The sequence below is a fragment of the Microcaecilia unicolor genome, chromosome 3 (assembly GCF_901765095.1).
Source record: "Microcaecilia unicolor chromosome 3, aMicUni1.1, whole genome shotgun sequence".
Classification (NCBI taxonomy): domain Eukaryota; kingdom Metazoa; phylum Chordata; class Amphibia; order Gymnophiona; family Siphonopidae; genus Microcaecilia; species Microcaecilia unicolor.
Window position 1 is genome coordinate 310,968,554 of NC_044033.1, and position 17,837 is coordinate 310,986,390.

A 17,837-nucleotide genomic window follows, 5' to 3' on the forward strand; every position below is an offset into this window, starting at 1 on the left:
TAGTAAACAGAGCCCTTATAATTTTACACCTTCCCAATTGTAGAGGAATTAAATACAAGACCTACTACGCATCCAGTTTCTCCTTTTTGGGCAGCCAGCTTTGGAACGCACTACCCAGACCAATTCGATTAATAAACGACTTCTTGCCCTTTAGAAAAATGCTGAAAGCTCATCTCTTTAAGCAAGCCTACCCTAATGCCCCAACCTAATCTCGCCAACCTCCACTCCCAATTCTGTTCTGATTTAAATACCAACCTCCCATCCTTCTCTTTCCATCTCTCCTTAATTTTATCCCTCCTTACCCCTTTTCTCCCAAATTACACTATCCTATCCTGTCTACCCTCTTTTATCCTAGTCATATATTATGTAGCTCAAATTATGATACACTACTAAGCCCGACTTTACGTTGTTTTACTACTGTTTTATTGAAAATTCTATTCTTAACTTTGTATTTCAAATTACTATGTAAGCCGCATTGAGCCTGCATTGTGTGGGAAAGCGCGGGGTACAAATGTAATAAATAAATAAATAAATACTTTCATTATGTATTGTTGTTACTACTGTTTCTGTATTCATGATGTTTTTGACTTTTAAATTTTATTGATATTTCAATACTGTATACCGCATTGGACCCCAAAGGGAAAATGGTGGTTAATAAGAATTCTATTAACATTAACAAAATATAGGAACTCAGGGGGCAATATTCAGCCCATAGTGGTCAGCAATTTTGTAAACACTGACTGCTGCAGACTGAATTTGACCCAGATATTCAGTGCCAGCACCTAACCGGATATAAGCACTGAACATCTGGTTGGTTTGGAGGTGCCCGGAAGTTATCCAGGTATGGTCAATTCAGTGCCATACCCAGACAGCTAATTGACTAACCCAACATGCTTGGTTAGCTATCAGATCAATCACACTTTTAAAGGTCCCAACTAACAGCAGGAGCTTATATATCCACTAAATCAATACTACGCTCAATGCTGATAAACTAGAGCGATGAATGCAATCACTAGCTGAGTGACCCAAACCTCAGTGGTGACTCATTTCAAACGAATACCACATGCTTGTGATTCACCTAGATCGTCATCGGTTTGGCAATCATTAAAGTCCAATATTTAATTCACTGAAGAGCTTTTTAAATTTTTAAGTTTTATCTCTCTTTATAAACTTTATCACTTTTATATCAATCATTCAAGCTTAAAACTTTTATGAGTACACTTATCTTAACTCAATAAACAATGAATGTGTAGAGGACGGTTAGTGATTGCATTAACCACTCTAATTTAGGGCCCTCTTTACTAAGCTGCGCTGTAGGCACACTAACTTTTTAGCACGTGCTGACAACAGAGCCACCCATTATATTCCTACTAGTAAAAAAGGCCCGTTTCTCACACAAATGAACGAGCGCTAGCAAGGTTGTCATATAATGGCGATTATGTTTTTAAGGGAACCATTAGGAGAACTATTCTGTCCAGAAGCGTAGCCAGGTGGGGCGCAGGGGGAGCAGTCGCTCCCCCAAACAGCTGTTACGAAAAAAAGGCGCCTATGTGCCCTGTGCCAATAATTTTTTTTCTGCTCCCTCCTGAGTCCTATCTCTTCTGCCCATCTTCTCCCTCCTGCGCAGCACCGGCGATTCAGAGTGAGCCTCCCTTGCTTCTGCCGGCGTCGGGGCCTCTTCTCAGGCGCGTCTCACCTCTGCGGAAAACAGGAAGTTGCAATAGAGTAGGCGGGACGCGCCTGAGAAGAGGCCCCGACGCCGGCAGAAGCAAGGGAGGCTCACTCTGAATCGCCGGTGCTGCGCAGGAGGGAGAAAACGGGCAGAGGAGAAGGTGAAACTGAAAGATGCAACGCTCAGGGGGTGCTGGAGAAGGGAGAAAGCAGGCAGTGGGGTGTGCTGGAGAAGGAAGAAGGGAGAAAGCGGGCGGGCTGGAGAAGGGAGAAAGCTGCCGGGGCTCACTTCCACTCTGGTCAATCTAGTCCACTTTAACAAGGGAGCCAAACTTACTTTCCTTGTGCCATCACTATCCAGCAGGATAGGCAATGTCTTGAAAGGTGGAGGATAAAGGATTTATATATATATATATATATATATATATATATATATATATATATATATATATATATATATATATATATATGTTTATATCACACATTATCCCAAGCAAAGTTGGATTCAGTGTGGCTTACATTTTAAAATACAGTGAGACAGAATAATAGAATTTAGTTATATCATGGGAATAAATAGATGGATGTGTCTGAAACATTTAACAAAGTTGAGATTAGCATATATACCCAACTGGGCATTTAAAAGTTTGTCCTTTATTGATACCACATGTTCAGAAATCATAGCCATAAGTATAGACAGTTATTCAAAGATTATCACATGGGAGGGGAAGGAGATAGGGACACAAAGAGGGCACTACTAGAAAGGGGAGGAGGAATAGAGACAGAGAGGGGCACCACTGGAAGGGGGAATGGGGATATGGGGATATGGGGACAATGGTGAAAAATGGGTGAGATGGGGACAAAGAGGTAATGCTGGAAAAGGGGGAAGATGGTAACAGGGGTAATGCTGGAAAAAGCAGGAAGATGGGGACACAGGACAATGTTAGAAAAAGGGAGAGGTGGGGGACACCAGGACGGCAGATGCTAGAAAGTGGGAGATGAGGAGACCAGGTAGGCTTGTGCTGAAAAAGGAGGAACATGGGGACACAGGGCAGATGCTGAACTTGGGGGTAGGATAAGGACAAGGAACACAGAAGGGAGATGCTGGACAGGATAAATAGTGGTGCAGAGGAAAAAAGGATGGTGCACTTGGAGACAGAAGAAATGTCAGATGGGCAAGAGACCAAGGTTTTCAGGATATCCACAATAAATATGTATGACATTGATTTCCATATACTGCCACCATTACATGCAAATCTTTTTCATGCAGATTCATTGTGGACAGCCTGAAAACCTGAATGGCAAGGGGGTACTCCAGGACTGCCCTAGAACACAAAACTTACCACACCATAACAGCCCTAAACCACCTATCAGACGACAGTGCTATATATATTACACTGGGCTCTAAAACACCAATATACCTACTATTGGGAAACTGGAACAAGCTGCACTGTTACACATTCCTACACATTCCTAGGGAAACACTTCTCTAGGTCCCACTGTAATATTTATAGCATTGTCTTTTCATAGGTGGGTTAGGGCTGTTTTGGTGTGGTAACTTTTCAGTATAGGTTGTGGGTGTCTTTTTGCAGGGGTTTGTGTTATTTCACAAAGTGTCTAGCCCTATTTGAAAGTAGGCTCTGGGGCAAGGGCCACCAAAGGTCACCCAAAATAAAAATGCTCAAGACTAGTGTTCTTCACCTCCTGTAGAGTCGCCACACAAACAAAAGCCCATCTGATTTAAACAAGGTGTCTAGCAGTGGAAGGTCTGGGTGTGCTATTCTTCAGGTGATGGTCACGATTTGAATATTTTTATTTGAAGTTAAGAAGACAGGTTGCCTGCTCTGGCCAGTCCAGGGACCTCTTCTGCGTCCTGCCTACTGATGTAACTTACTGTTTCCTTGTAGGCAGGACGCAACAGAGACAGCCTGTATTAATCAGTGCCCACCACAGCCCCTGAGCAACAACACACACTGCTGTCTAGCTGACACCAACCGGCGCCTATTTTATAAAAGTCTGCTCCCCCTGAGATCAAAACCTGGCTACGCCTCTGGTTCTGTCATGATAAATAATAATTGGGAAGGGTGTATAAAGCGAATGCTACATACCTGTAGAAGGTATTCTCCGAGGACAGCAGGCTGATTGTTCTCACTGATGGGTGACGTCCACAGCAGCCCCTCCAATCGGAAACTTCACTAGCAAAGGCCTTTGCTAGCTCTCGCACGCCCATGCGCACCGCGCATGCGCGGCCATCTTCCCGCCCAAACCGGCTCGTGTTAGTCAGTCCCGTATGTAGCAAGACAAAGACAAGGGAAGACACAACTCCAAAGGGGAGGCGGGCGGGTTTGTGAGAACAATCAGCCTGCTGTCCTCGGAGAATACCTTCTACAGGTATGTAGCATTCGCTTTCTCCGAGGACAAGCAGGCTGCTTGTTCTCACGACTGGGGTATCCCTAGCCCCCAGGCTCACCCAAAACAACAAACATGGTCAATTGGGCCTCGCAACGGCGAGGACATAACTGAGATTGACCTAACAACTTATCCAACTAACTGAGAGTGTAGCCTGGAACAGAATAAACATGGGCCTAGGGGGGTGGAGTTGGATTCTAAACCCCGAACAGATTCTGAAGCACTGACTGCCCGAACCGACTGTTGCGTCGGGTATCCTGCTGCAGGCAGTAATGAGATGTGAATGTGTGGACAGATGACCACGTCGCAGCTTTGCAGATCTCTTCAATAGTGGCTGACTTCAAGTGGGCCACTGACGCTGCCATGGCTCTAACATTGTGAGCCGTGACATGACCCTGAAGAGCCAGCCCAGCCTGGGCGTAAGTGAAGGAAATGCAATCTGCTAGCCAATTTGAAATGGAGCGTTTCCCCACAGCCACTCCCCTCCTGTTGGGATCAAAAGAAACAAACAATTGGGCGGACTGTCTGTTGGGCTGTGTCCGCTCCAGATAGAAGGCCAATGCTCTTTTGCAGTCCAATGTATGCAGCTGACGTTCAGCAGGGCAGGAATGAGGACGGGGAAAAAATGTTGGCAAGACAATTGACTGGTTCAGATGGAACTCCGACACTACCTTTGGCAAGAACTTAGGGTGAGTGCGGAGGACTACTCTATTATGATGAAATTTGGTGTAAGGGGCCTGGGCTACCAGGGCCTGAAGCTCACTGACTCTACGAGCTGAAGTAACTGCCACCAAGAAAATGACCTTCCAGGTCAAGTACTTCAGATGGCAGGAGTTCAGTGGCTCAAAGGGAGGTTTCATCAGCTGGGTGAGAACGACATTGAGATCCCATGACACTGTAGGAGGTTTGACGGGGGGCTCTGACAAAAGCAAACCTCTCATGAAGCGAACAACTAAAGGCTGTCCTGAGATCGGCTTACCTTCCACACTCAGACAAGTGCAGAAGGTATTCAAGCAGGGTTTGTGTAAGACAAGAGCGAGGATCTAAGGCCTTGCTGTCACACCAGACGGCAAACCTCCTCCATAAAAAGAAGTAACTCTTCTTAGTGGAATCTTTCCTGGAAGCAAGCAAGACACGGGAGACACCCTCCGACAGACCCAAAGAGGCGAAGTCTATGCTCTGAACATCCAGGCCGTGAGAGCCAGAGACTGGAGGTTGGGATGCAGAAGCGCCCCTTCTTCCTGTGTGATGAGGGTCGGAAAACACTGCAATCTCCACGGTTCTTCGGAGGACAACTCCAGAAGAAGAGGGAACCAGATCTGATGCGGCCAAAAGGGAGCAATCAGAATCATGGTGCCCCGGTCTTGCTTGAGTTTCAACAAAGTCTTCCCCACCAGAGGTATGGGAGGATAAGCATACAGCAGACCTTCCCCCCAGTCCAGGAGGAAGGCATCCGATGCCAGTCGACCGTGGGCCTGAAGTCTGGAACAGAACTGAGGGACCTTGTGGTTGGCTCGAGATGCGAAGAGATCTACCAAGGGGGTGCCCCACACTTGGAAGATCTGGCGCACTACTCTGGAGTTGAGCGACCACTCGTGAGGTTGCATAATCCTGCTCAACCTGTCAGCCAGACTGTTGTTTACACCTGCCAGATATGTGGCTTGGAGCCACATGCCATAACGGCGAGCCCAGAGCCACATGCTGACGGCTTCCTGACACAGGGGGCGAGATCCGGTGCCCCCCTGCTTGTTGAAGTAATACATGGCAACCTGGTTGTCTGTCTGAATTTGGATAATTTGATGGGACAGCCGATCCCTGAAAGCCTTCAGAGCGTTCCAGACCGCTCGTAACTCCAGGAGATTGATCTGCAGATCGTGTTCCTGGAGGGACCAGCTTCCTTGGGTGTGAAGTCCATCGACATGAGCTCCCCACCCCAGGAGAGACGCATCCGTAGTCAGCACCTTTTGTGGCTGAGGAATTTGGAAGGGGCGTCCCAGAGTCAAATTGGTCCAAATCGTCCACCAATACAGGGATTTGAGAAAACTCGTGGACAGGTGGATCACGTCCTCTAGATCCCCAGCAGCCTGAAACCACTGGGAAGCTAGTGTCCATTGAGCAGATCGCATGTGAAGGCGTGCCATGGGAGTCACATGGACTGTGGAGGCCATGTGGCCAAGCAATCTCAACATCTGCCGAGCTGTGATCTGCTGGGACGCTCGTACCCGGGAGACGAGAGACAGCAGGTTGTTGGCCCTCGTCTCCGGGAGATAGGCCCGAGCCGTCCGAGAATCCAGCAGAGCTCCTATGAATTCGAGTCTCTGTACCGGGAGAAGGTGGGACTTTGGATAATTTATCACAAACCCTAGTAGCTCCAGGAGTCGAATAGTCATCTGCATGGACTGTAGAGCTCCTGCCTCGGAAGTGTTCTTTACCAGCCAATCGTCGAGATAAGGGAACACGTGCACCCCCAGCCTGCGAAGTGCTGCTGCTACCACAGCTAGGCACTTCGTGAACACTCTGGGCGCAGAGGCGAGCCCAAAGGGTAGCACACAGTACTGGAAGTGACGTGATCCCAGACGAAATAGAAGATACTGTCTGTGAGCTGGCAGTATCGGGATGTGTGTATAAGCATCCTTTAAGTCCAGAGAGCATAGCCAATCTTTTTGCTGAATCATGGGAAGAAGGGTGCCCAGGGAAAGCATCCTGAACTTTTCCTTGACCAGATATTTGTTCAGGGCCCTTAGGTCTAGGATAGGACGCATCCCCCCCGTTTTCTTTTCCACAAGGAAGTACCTGGAATAGAATCCCAGCCCTTCTTGCCCGGATGGCACGGGCTCGACCGCATTGGCGCTGAGAAGGGCGGAGAGTTCCTCTGCAAGTACCTGCTTGTGCTGGAAGCTGAAGGACTGAGCTCCCGGTGGGGAATTTGGAGGCTTCGAGGCCAAATTGAGGGTGTATCCTTGCCGGACTATTTGGAGAACTCACTGGTCGGAGGTTATGAGAGGCCACCTTTGGTGAAAAACTTTCAACCTCCCCCCGACCGGCAGATCGCCCGGCACGGACACCATGACATCGGCTATGCTCTTCTGGAGCCAGTCAAAAGCTCACCCCCTGCTTTTGCTGGGGAGCTGTGGGGCCTTGCTGAGGCGCACGCTGCTGACGAGAGCGAGCGCGCTGGGGCTTAGCCTGGGCTGCAGGCTGTCGAGAGGGAGGATTGTACCTATGCTTACCAGAAGAGTAGGGAACAGTCCTCCTTCCCCCATAAAAACGTCTACCTGAAGAGGTAGATGCTGAAGGCTGCTGGTGGGAGAATTTGTCGAAAGCGTTATCCCGCTGGTGGAGCTGCTCTACCACCTGTTCGACTTTTTCTCCAAAAATGTTGTCCGCTCGGCAAGGGGAGTCCGCAATCCGCTGCTGGATTCTATTCTCCAGGTCGGAGGCATGCAGCCATAAGAGTCTGCGCATCACCACACCTTGAGCAGCGGCCCTGGACGCAACATCAAAGGTATCATATACCCCTCTGGCCAGGAATTTTCTGCACGCCTTCAGCTGCCTGACCACCTCCTGAAACGGCTTGGCTTGTTCAGGAGGGAGCTTGTCCACCAAGCCCGCCAACTGCCGCACATTGTTCCGCATGTGAATGCTTGTGTAGAGCTGGTAGGACTGAATCTTGGCCACGAGCATAGAAGAATGGTAGGCCTTCCTCCCAAAGGAGTCTAAGGTTCTAGAGTCCTTGCCCGGGGGCGCCGAAGCATGTTGCCTAGAACTCTTAGCCTTCTTTAGGGCCAGATCCACCACACCAGAGTCGTGAGGCAACTGAGTGCTTATCAGCTCTGGGTCCCCATGGATCCGGTACTGGGACTCGATCTTCTTGGGAATGTGGGGATTAGTTAGAGGCTTGGTCCAATTCGCCAGCAATGTCTTTTTTAGGACATGATGCATGGGTACTATGGACGCTTCCTTAGGTGGAGAAGGATAGTCCAAGAGCTCAAACATCTCAGCCCTGGGCTCATCCTCCACGACCACCGGGAAGGGGATGGCCGTAGACATCTTCCAGACAAAGGCCGCAAAAGACAGACTCTCGGGAGGAGAAAGCTGCCTTTCAGGGGAGGGAGTGGGATCAGAAGGAAGGCCATCAGACTCCTCGTCAGACAAATATCTGATGTCCTCCTCCTCCTCCCACGAGGCCTCACCATAGGTATCAGACACAAGTTCATGAACCTGTGTCTGAAGCCGTGCCCGACTCGACTCCGTGGAAACACGGCCACGGTGGGAGCGCCGAGAGGTAGACTCCCTCGCCAGCACCGGCGAAGCTCCCTCCACCGACGTTGTCAGGGAGTCTTCCTGGGAGGCGGCCGCAGCCGGTACTGCAAGCGGTACCAATGTCGGAGACCTCACCCTGGGCAAGGGGCCAGCCGGCGCCTCACTCGACGGTACCGGTGGCGCAGGCACCCCCGGTACCGGAGGGGAAGGGCGCAACAGCTCTCCCAGGATCTCTGGGAGAACGGCCCAGAGACTCTCGTGCAGAGCGGCTGTGGAGAAAGACATGGAGGCCGATGCAGGCGTCGAGGTCAGAGTCTGTTCCGGGCGTGGAGGCGGTTCCAGGCTGTCCAAGGTGGAGGGCATCGACACCTCCTGAACAGAGGGTGAGCGATCCTCCCGGTGCCGATGCCTACTGGGTGCCGACTCCCTCGGCGACCCAGAGCTCTCAGTACCGATGCGGGAAGGAGACCGGTGTCGATGCTTCTTTGATTTCTTCAAACAAAGCATGTCACCAGAGCTTCCCGGTACCGATGAGGAGGACGTAGAATCCAACCGTCTCTTCCTCGGGGCCGAGGCCGAAGCAGGTCGGTCTCGGGGGGGCTGTACCGCAGGAGCCCTCAGGGCAGGAGGACACCCACCCGAAGGCTCACCGCCACCAGCAGGGGAATGGACAGCCCTCACCTGCACTCCAGACGAAGCACCACCGTCCGACGACATCAGCAACAGCGGAGGTCCCGGTACCACCGACGCCGACGCAACCTTCCGATGTCTCGGTACCGACGATGCAGAGGGTCTAAACCTCGATGCCATCGATGCAGTCGATGCCGAGGTCGAAGACTTCGAAGCTGTCGACGTCGATGCACTCGATGCCTCCGGTGCTGTTGTCGACGAAGAGCCCGAGAACAATTCGTTCCACTGGGCCAATCTCGCTACCTGAGTCCTCTTCTGTAAAAGAGCACAAAGACTACAGGCCTGCGGGCGGTGCCCAGCCCCCAGACACTGAAGACACGAAGCGTGCCTATCGGTGAGCGAGATTACCCGGGCGCACTGGGTGCACTTCTTGAAGCCGCTGGGAGACTTCGATGACATGGGCGGAAAAATCACGCTGGCGAGATCAAAGTTCGCGATGGTGACGAAGGGCACCAAAATTAAGGGAGAGAGAAAAAACCCGTACCGAGGCCACAAAAATGGCCTACCCCGAAAGCGAAAGGAAACTTACGCCGGGGAAACAAACTAGACACACGGGAAGGGACAAAGGTCTCTTTTTTTTTTTTTTTAGCGAAATTGCGAAGACGCGCGAGGGTCAACTTGAGGGGCATGAAACGGCGGCAAAACACGACCGTCCCGAGCGCGGACAAAAGAAGACTGACAAACACGAGCCGGTTCGGGCGGGAAGACGGCCGCGCATGCGCAGTGCGCATGGGTGCGCGAGAGCTAGCAAAGGCCTTTGCTAGTGAAGTTTCCGATTGGAGGGGCTGCCGTGGACGTCACCCATCAGTGAGAACAAGCAGCCTGCTTGTCCTCGGAGAATGAGTAATATGCTCCAGGGGTATAAGATACGGATTGTTTTACCTATGTTTTTTTTTGTTTTAATCATTTTTTTTGTGATTTTTATTTATAGTATTTTTTAAAAGATAAAGAGTACGCAGACTCCATCCATGACCAGCACTTCTCCTCTCTTCCCTTCCCTCCATCCATGTGCATCTTCTTCCTGACTTCCCTCCCCTCCATCCATCCATGTCCAGCAACTCTCCATTCTCCCCAGCCCTCTCCTCCATCCATCCATATCCAGCAAATTTGCTCTTTCCCCTGCCCCCTCCATCCATCCATCCATGTCCAGCAATTCTCCTCTCTCCCCTGCCCTCCCCTCCATCCATCCATGTCCAGCAATTCTCCTCTCTCTCCCCTCCTGTCCTGTCCAGCGATCTCTTCTCTCTCTCTGCCCTCCCCTCCTGTCCAGCGATCTGTTCTCCCCCTGCCCTCCTCTCCAATTCCAGCCATCTCTTCTCTCCTCCTGCCCTCCCATCCATGTCCAGCGATTCTCCCTGCCCTCCCTCAGCTCCCTGACAGCCCTCCTATCCGTTCCTTCGCACCCCCGCGTGTTTCACCCTTTTACTTTCAGGCGCAGCGACGGCAGTGAAGAGGACAACACAGCTTCTCCCTTCCTTCACACAGTGTCCCGTCCTCGTGGAAACAGGAAATGCATCATCACAGAAGGCGGGACACTGTGTAAGGGAAGGGAGAAGCTGGAGGCGAGCCTGTTGTGTTGTCCTCTTCACTGCCGTTGCTGCGCCTGAAAGTAAAAGGGTTAAACATGCGCAAGGGGGGGAGGAATGGAGAGAAGGGCTGTCGATCGGGGAGCTGAGGGCGGGAAGGAGCGGAGGGACCGTCTGAGAGCTGCCTGGCTGCAGCGCTGCAGCGCTGCTGCGCCAGGCAGCCCTGCATTTGGGGAGGCAGCAGCCAGGGGAAGGTCACAGTTGGGCTGGGGAGGCTTAGCCTCCCCAAGCCCCTTATACGGGGTGCCTATGTCCTCCCATCCCATCCATGTCCATCAATTTTCCTCTGCCCTGCCCTGCCCTCCCCTTCCCTTCCTCCCTCCCTCCCCTCGATGTCCCGCTATTCTCTCCTCCTGACATCTTGCCTCCAGTGTTCCCTTCCCCTTCATTGTTCCACCCTCTGACGTCATTACATTTTGACGCGAGGGTGGGGCAATGAGTGGGAATGGATGTTACGAACCCAGGCATCTAGACGTAGAATGTTGGAGATGCAAATTATTATATAGGATGGGTGTTTCTAGCGTTAGTGCGCACTAAAAAGTTTGCACGCCTACAGCATTTCGTAGTAAACGGGACCCTAATTAAGTAATATCAATATGCTCAACGTATTGATTTAGTGGTTAGCTATCTGGGCACCAGCACTGAATATGTGTGATACCCACTCTGACCCTACTCCCAGATCGCCCTGGCACTAACCATACAGTGCTGCATCAGTCAGTGCCTGCTATACACTGCTTTGGGTGAATCTCTTCATAAATGCGGTTAATAAATCTCAATAAATAAATAAATTCAATATCAATATCAGTACAGTTCTTATAAACTGCTTATTTCCCTAAAAAGGGTCCAATATGGTGTACAATAGTAGCAAATAATACAGAAACATCATCAATATATAACATTGATATGAAAGAAAATCATTTAACCTATATTCAAGTCATAATTATATCTTATGGTCAGTCAAACAAAAAAGGTTTTTAACCTTCTTTCAGAATGTTAAGTAATTTAGACCAGTTTTAATTAGGGGAGGACAATGATTAGAAATTTTAATTGCACGATTAATCACACGTGATAACTGCGTGCATTTTGGTAATTTCTCTCTCTCTTTCCTATTGAACACAATCATCTCTATCTCCCTCACCCTCTTTGTATCTTTCTCTCAAGCTCCTTCTCCAGCCTTCATCCAGTTTTTCTCATGTCTCCCTTCCCAGCCTTCACCCAGATTCTCTCATGCCTCCTGATTTTTTAAATACAGATCCGTCCCCTCTCCATGCATTTTCCTCAACATCAGGGACTGGGCTCGGGATTCAGATTTTCTCTTCTTCCTCGGCACTGCTTCAAAGTCCTTGTCTTCCCCTGCATGGCCAGGCTCTGCAGATACTTGAGCCATGCCATGCATGCAGGAAGTTGGGGAAGTCTTGCGGTAAACACGGGAGGAGGGGGTGGATCTGCATTACAAAAATCAACCAGTGTTAAAAAGCACCATTTTTGTTAAAATATTAACACGTTAGCGTTGTTAATGTGTTAATTGACCATCCCTAGTTTTAATATAAGAAGGAAAGAATTCCAAAGAGATACCCCCAGAACTAAAATAACTGAGTTAACAACTCAGAGAAATCGCTTATTCCGAAAAGGAGGAGGAAGTATCATCTGATTGCTTAATTGACGTGATAATTTTGGCATAAAAATGGAAACTATATTCATCAATAATTCTGAGGTACTACCATATAGAATCTGATAAAAACAGACAAGATGCTTTAAATAAAATTCAGTAGCACTATCTAGTTAAGTGCTGCTGAATATTAGTGGTTGGGATAGACAGTGCGAACCAGACAGAAACCTCTCCTGCCCAGTGAAATCATTTTGAACATTGACCCCATTATAACTTTATCACAACCTTTTTCCGTTTTCATTTCATCTATCATTGTGGCCTTCTCCTTCCTATGATGCATTTCTCAGGGACAAATCAAAACTCCTCCTCCTTAAGCAGGATATCGAAACAAGGAAGGCCTTTAACTGTTGTCAGGGCTGTATGTTTGTTGCAACTTGGATTTGAACTTTCTTCAAGTAGATTGCTACAACTATGAGCTAAGTACTATTTTTTTTTTTGTTCCAAGTGCATGTTTATGGTATTTTTTTTTGTGGAGAATTTATTTTGTATTTTTTCCTGTTTGACTGTAGGTTGTGAGAAAACATAGTTGCAGGACATTGGTAATTTAAGATACCTACTGAAAATGGTTTTTGAAGCAGTAATTTTTTCTCCTTAGGGAGTTTTTTCACTGTTGTTTTTCCGTGTTTCAGTTGAAGCTGGTGATAATCCATTAAGGGTTGGTTAAAAAGTCTACGACTTTCCCTGGACTGTTGAGGCTTCTTTTATTTAAAGATTACGATTTGCCTGTCCCTCCCTATGATTTTCTTCCAATTGCAGTGTTAGCAAAATACGTTTTTGAAAATTGTGATATGGCATTTCTCAGGGAACCATTATTTAGAGAAACCAAAGTATATGAAACCAAACTGTTGCATTCTTCGCAAGCAAAGACACCTTTCAGACAAATATCTAATGATCTGCTATAAATCAGTACTTGAATCAAGTTTTCTGACCTAGTTCAAGCATGGAGTTTTGGACCTCGAGACTGCTATGAAATAAATAAGAAATGCATATAAAGATAATATGACCTTGTTTGATACTGAGGGAAGACAGACAGTTGACAAACGAAGACATAATGATGGACTCCTCCTCAGGGCATACGGTCAGATTCTGAAAGAAAAGAGCCACCTGTTCCTGAGAATGATATATGCACCATGAAACATACTGCCAACCTCAGCAATGCCTGGCTTTTACCTAGGGAATGCTTGTTTTTTTTAATGATTTTATTTTTATGGACCAGCTTAGTAACTCATGTGTTAGATATTAGTTTGATTTCTTGTTCTTGCTTTCACTGTCTTGCCCAGCAGGAGCTATGGTTTCAATAGTTAGGAGGCAACAGTGCCTCAATTAATTGTTAGGAGGCACTGTTGCTCAACAAAAGCTAACTCCAGCTGAGCCAGAGTTCCAAATGTGAGCAGAAGGAAACTGCTAAGCCTAAAACAAATTTGTATTTTCCAGCCTTCAGGGACACAATATAGACAGGGTGAGAATTTGGAAGGCTATATCACAAAAGCTGAACATTCAGGGGGAATGCAAGGACAAAAAAAAGGAGAGAGACAACTTTCTCTACATTTCATAACCTAGAAATAACATTCTCCCCCCCCCCCCCCCCCCCCCCAGAATAAGGCTGTAATCACATCTAGATGTCTAGAAGCTGGTGGGTCATTTGTTTGCCTGGTTTCCATATCATCAGAACCCATCAATACAATTATAGTTTTATTAAATATGGCTGGGGATCTGTCACCCCTCAAATTATTACTCCTGTTAATTTTATCAATGAAAACACATTAACTTCTTGCTTTATTGTACCTGGATGAAGTCGCTCAGCACTAGAGCATCAAACCTGGACAGGTACTGGATATAATATTTCTGAATCACCCCCTGGTAGCGGTGTATCAGGGCTTTCAGTTCTTCCATGTAGAAGATCAGCTCAGCGATGTTCCTGCCAAGGAAAAGAAACAGAAGGACAGAGTCACAGCCTAAAGAAAAGCAAGGAAGCGGATGACCTCACTTGGTAGCCAATTCTTCCACACAGAATCGAGGGGACATGGCGCAGCTGAAACAGCAAGCAATTGAATTTTCTTTCCTTCCTACAACTGACAAGAAGAAGTCTGTCCATGGCCCTGAGGCAAGAACAGTTATGGCTACAAGTAATATCCCACCACTGAATGAACAAAGCCACAGGAATGTCCTCATAGGGATTCAATTAGCTGTAGTTGACTAGTACCATTACTGTCCCAAAAGTAGCTCAAACTAGCCTGGTCTTCCCAGGTTATATGGAACAATTGTGCATCCCACTAAAAGGCAAATCGATGGACTTGTATCATAATCCACAGAGGTTTATGCTCACTGATATTAGGAGTGTGATCCCCTTGAGGCACAGAGTGTGGGGGCTACTCCTGAGAAGACTCACTGGCAGGTATCACATCATATAGTTTCTGTTAATGAGGGTACAGATAGTGGTGCTCTTTGAGAGGATCTCAGAGGTCTCAAAGGTATGTAGAGGGCTAACTTATTCTTTAAGTATTCTGGCCCATTTTGTCTGAGGACCTTGAAAATCAAATGCAGAGTTTTAAATTTAGCCCTGTAAGATACTGGTAGCCAATATAGTTTTTGCAGGAAGGGTATGATGCGGTCATGCTGCTTGGAGCCTTCTATCAGTCATGCTGCAGCATTCTGAATTAGTTAGAGCTGATGCAAGCTCTTTTTGGCTTGACCAGTCTACAGGATATTACAGTAGTCTAGTTGTGACATTATTATGGCATGGACCACTGTGGTCAGTCAGGCTCATCTTTTCAATATATGGAGAGAGATTTTGTAGTTGTTTCAGGTGACAGAAACAATTTTAAAGGTTGTTTGAATTTGTGGGATCAGAATAAGTGATGAGTCCAGCAGTATCCCAAGCAGAGGCGTAGCCAGGTTTTGATCTCAGGGAGAGTAGACTTTTATAAAATAGGTGCTGGTTGTTCAGGGGCTGTTGCGGGCACTGATTAATACAGGCTGTCTCTGTTGCGTCCTGCCTACAAGGAAACAGTAAGATACATCAGGAGGCAGGATGCAGAAGAGGTCCCTGGTAGTGGTGTAGCTAGGTGGGGCGCAGGGGGAGCGGTCACTCCCCCAAATGAATTTCTAAAAATAAATGGCACCTATGTGCATGCGCTGCTGCCTTCCCGCGCAGAGTCTGCGGTGCTATAAGAAACAGGATGCATGCGCACCGCTGCCAGACCGTGACGCCTAGAGTGCCTGCCCTTCTGCTGCTCTAACATACAGGCTACTAGTACAGCACCGCTGGGAAGGGAACAGACAACTGTAGATAATAAACATAGTTATGCACCTGGAGTAGAGTCAAAGGGCAAAGGCCATAAATCGTAAGGCCCAGGAACTTATGATCTGATATGATATCCTTAAGGGCAAACAGGCCTGGGAAAGGAGGAAGCATGAACAAACATGAGAATGTGGTCTACCAGGTGAGGGAAATCAGATAGTTTTGAAAAAAGACCAGATGATCCCGAGTACGATAACTTGCTGAAGCCTTGTAAATCACTGTTAAATATAAGTGTATAAAAATAGCTGTTTCAGTTCAGTATGATGGAGTGATAGATACAGAGAGCATATGTATGCAGTAGTTCTATCCTCCCATGAGAAAATATTAATTGTATCTATACTTGGTAAGTAAATAAATTACTTTTCTCATAAGGGGAAAGGGAAATGGGACTTGATATACCGCCTTTCTGAGGTTTTTTTGCAACTACATTCAAAATGGTTTACATATATTCAGGTACTTATTTTGTACCAGGGGCAATGAAGGGTTAAGTGACTTGCCCAGAGTCACAAGGAGCTGCAGTGGGAATCAAGCGGCAGCCTCATTCTTTTATCTCTACAAATTGTGGGTAACTGTTATATGAAGATTTGGAGAGGTGGTAAAAAGACCTAAGCATTTACATTGAATTAATTAACAACAAAGTGACAGCTGAGCAGCTAAGCGTGGAGGGCAACCCGCTCTCGAGTCTCGACGTCGACGATGTTCCTCCTCATCATCTCTTTTCCTGACTCCAACTTTCTTAGGCAGCACTGTGGGGCAGACTTCAGAGGCAGAGCCAGAGCCGGGCACAGTGCCGGTTGGCGCGGTGTTCAGCACCAGTGCAGAGCCCAGCTCTTCGGCGCTTGGATGGCGGACGCGTTGCGGAGCCTCTCTTGGCCTTGGCTTCAGCTGAGCTGTTCTCTGACCGTCTGATGGCTGTGTGGGGTAAGGGACCGCGTGCGCTGTGCTGGCTGGCTGACTGTGTGTGTGGGCTGAGCTGGGGATGGAAGGGTTCCTCCTCCGCGGTACTAGCTGTTTTGTTTCAGCTAAAAATATCATTCTCAGGGAGGAGAGCAAGAGGAGAGGAGGGGAGGGGGTGGAGGGTCACAGAAGGCAATTGATGGACATGAGGGGGGTGGGGGGGTACAGAAGGCAATCGATGGACAGGGGGGAGGTAGACACACAGCCCTTTTTTTAGCCCATAAAATTAAAAAAAAAGGGGGAGGGGTGGTGACACACACACACACACACACACACTCTCTCTCTCTCTCTTCTTCAGCCCATAAAATACATTTAAAAATGGGGACATATTGGAAATAAAATACACTGTGTGTGGTGTGGGGGGAGGTCAGACCAAGATAGTCAAAAGAAGAGGGGTCATCAAGGGAAGCAAGAGGGGGATTTCAGGGGGGGGAGAAGCAAGGGAGACCCAGAGAGGAGGGGGGGCCAGGGAAGCAAGGGGCGATGTCCAAGGAGAATGGGGGTGTTCCTATCTAGTTCTGGTTGGATAGGCAGTGCTTTAAAAGGTGGAGGACAAAGATTTTGTTTTCTTTTTTACTTATTTGATAGCTTTTTAATTTATTTGAAAGCTTCCCATATTTAGATATAAATATCATGAAATAAAAATTGAACATCACTAAAACAGCTTAAAAATTATTATAGTGGTAGAAACCGCAGTTATAATCTCTGTATTTTGTGCTCATTTTTAAACACTGTTCTATACTATACAGAGATGGCAACATTTCAGTGACAATCCAGCTTATAATCGAATGAGAAAAACGCCCAAGTTCCGACCTAAATCGGGAGATGGACGTTTATCTCACAAAAACGAATAAAGCGGTATAATCGAAAGCCGATTTTTGGACGTTTTCAACTGCAATCCGTCGCGGATGCGGACAAAGTTGATGGGGGCGTGTCAGAGGTGTGGCGAAGGCGGAACTGGGGCGTGGTTATCTGCCGAACAGAGATGGGCGCATTTCACCGATAATGGAAAAAAAGTATGCGTTTTTAGCTAGAATTTAGGACACTTTTCCTGGACCCTGTTTTTTCACGAATAAGGCCCCAAAAAGTGCCCTAAATGACCAGATGACCACTGGAGGGAATCGGGGATGACCTCCCCTGACTCCCCCAGTGGTCACTAACCCCCTCCCAGCACAAAAAATGAAGTTTCTCAACTTTTTATTTTCACCCTCAAATGTCATACCCAGCTCCCTGACAGCAGTATGCAGGTCACTGGAGGAGTTGTTAGGGGGTGCAGTGGACTTCAGGCAGGTGG

General features: G+C 47.8%; 1 protein-coding gene across 2 annotated transcripts in view; it reads right to left on the reverse strand.

Moving 5' to 3' along the window:
• Positions 1 to 17,837, reverse strand: part of NCKAP1L (NCK associated protein 1 like) — a 338,352-nt gene that overhangs the window by 188,153 nt on the left and 132,362 nt on the right. For both annotated transcript variants that reach the window (XM_030198309.1, XM_030198310.1), the window contains exons 13-14: positions 14,071 to 14,203; positions 13,290 to 13,371 (exon numbers count right to left, since the gene is read on the reverse strand). In XM_030198309.1, coding sequence (XP_030054169.1) covers positions 13,290 to 13,371; positions 14,071 to 14,203 — 215 coding nt within the window. The remainder of the gene's footprint in view (positions 1 to 13,289; positions 13,372 to 14,070; positions 14,204 to 17,837) is intronic.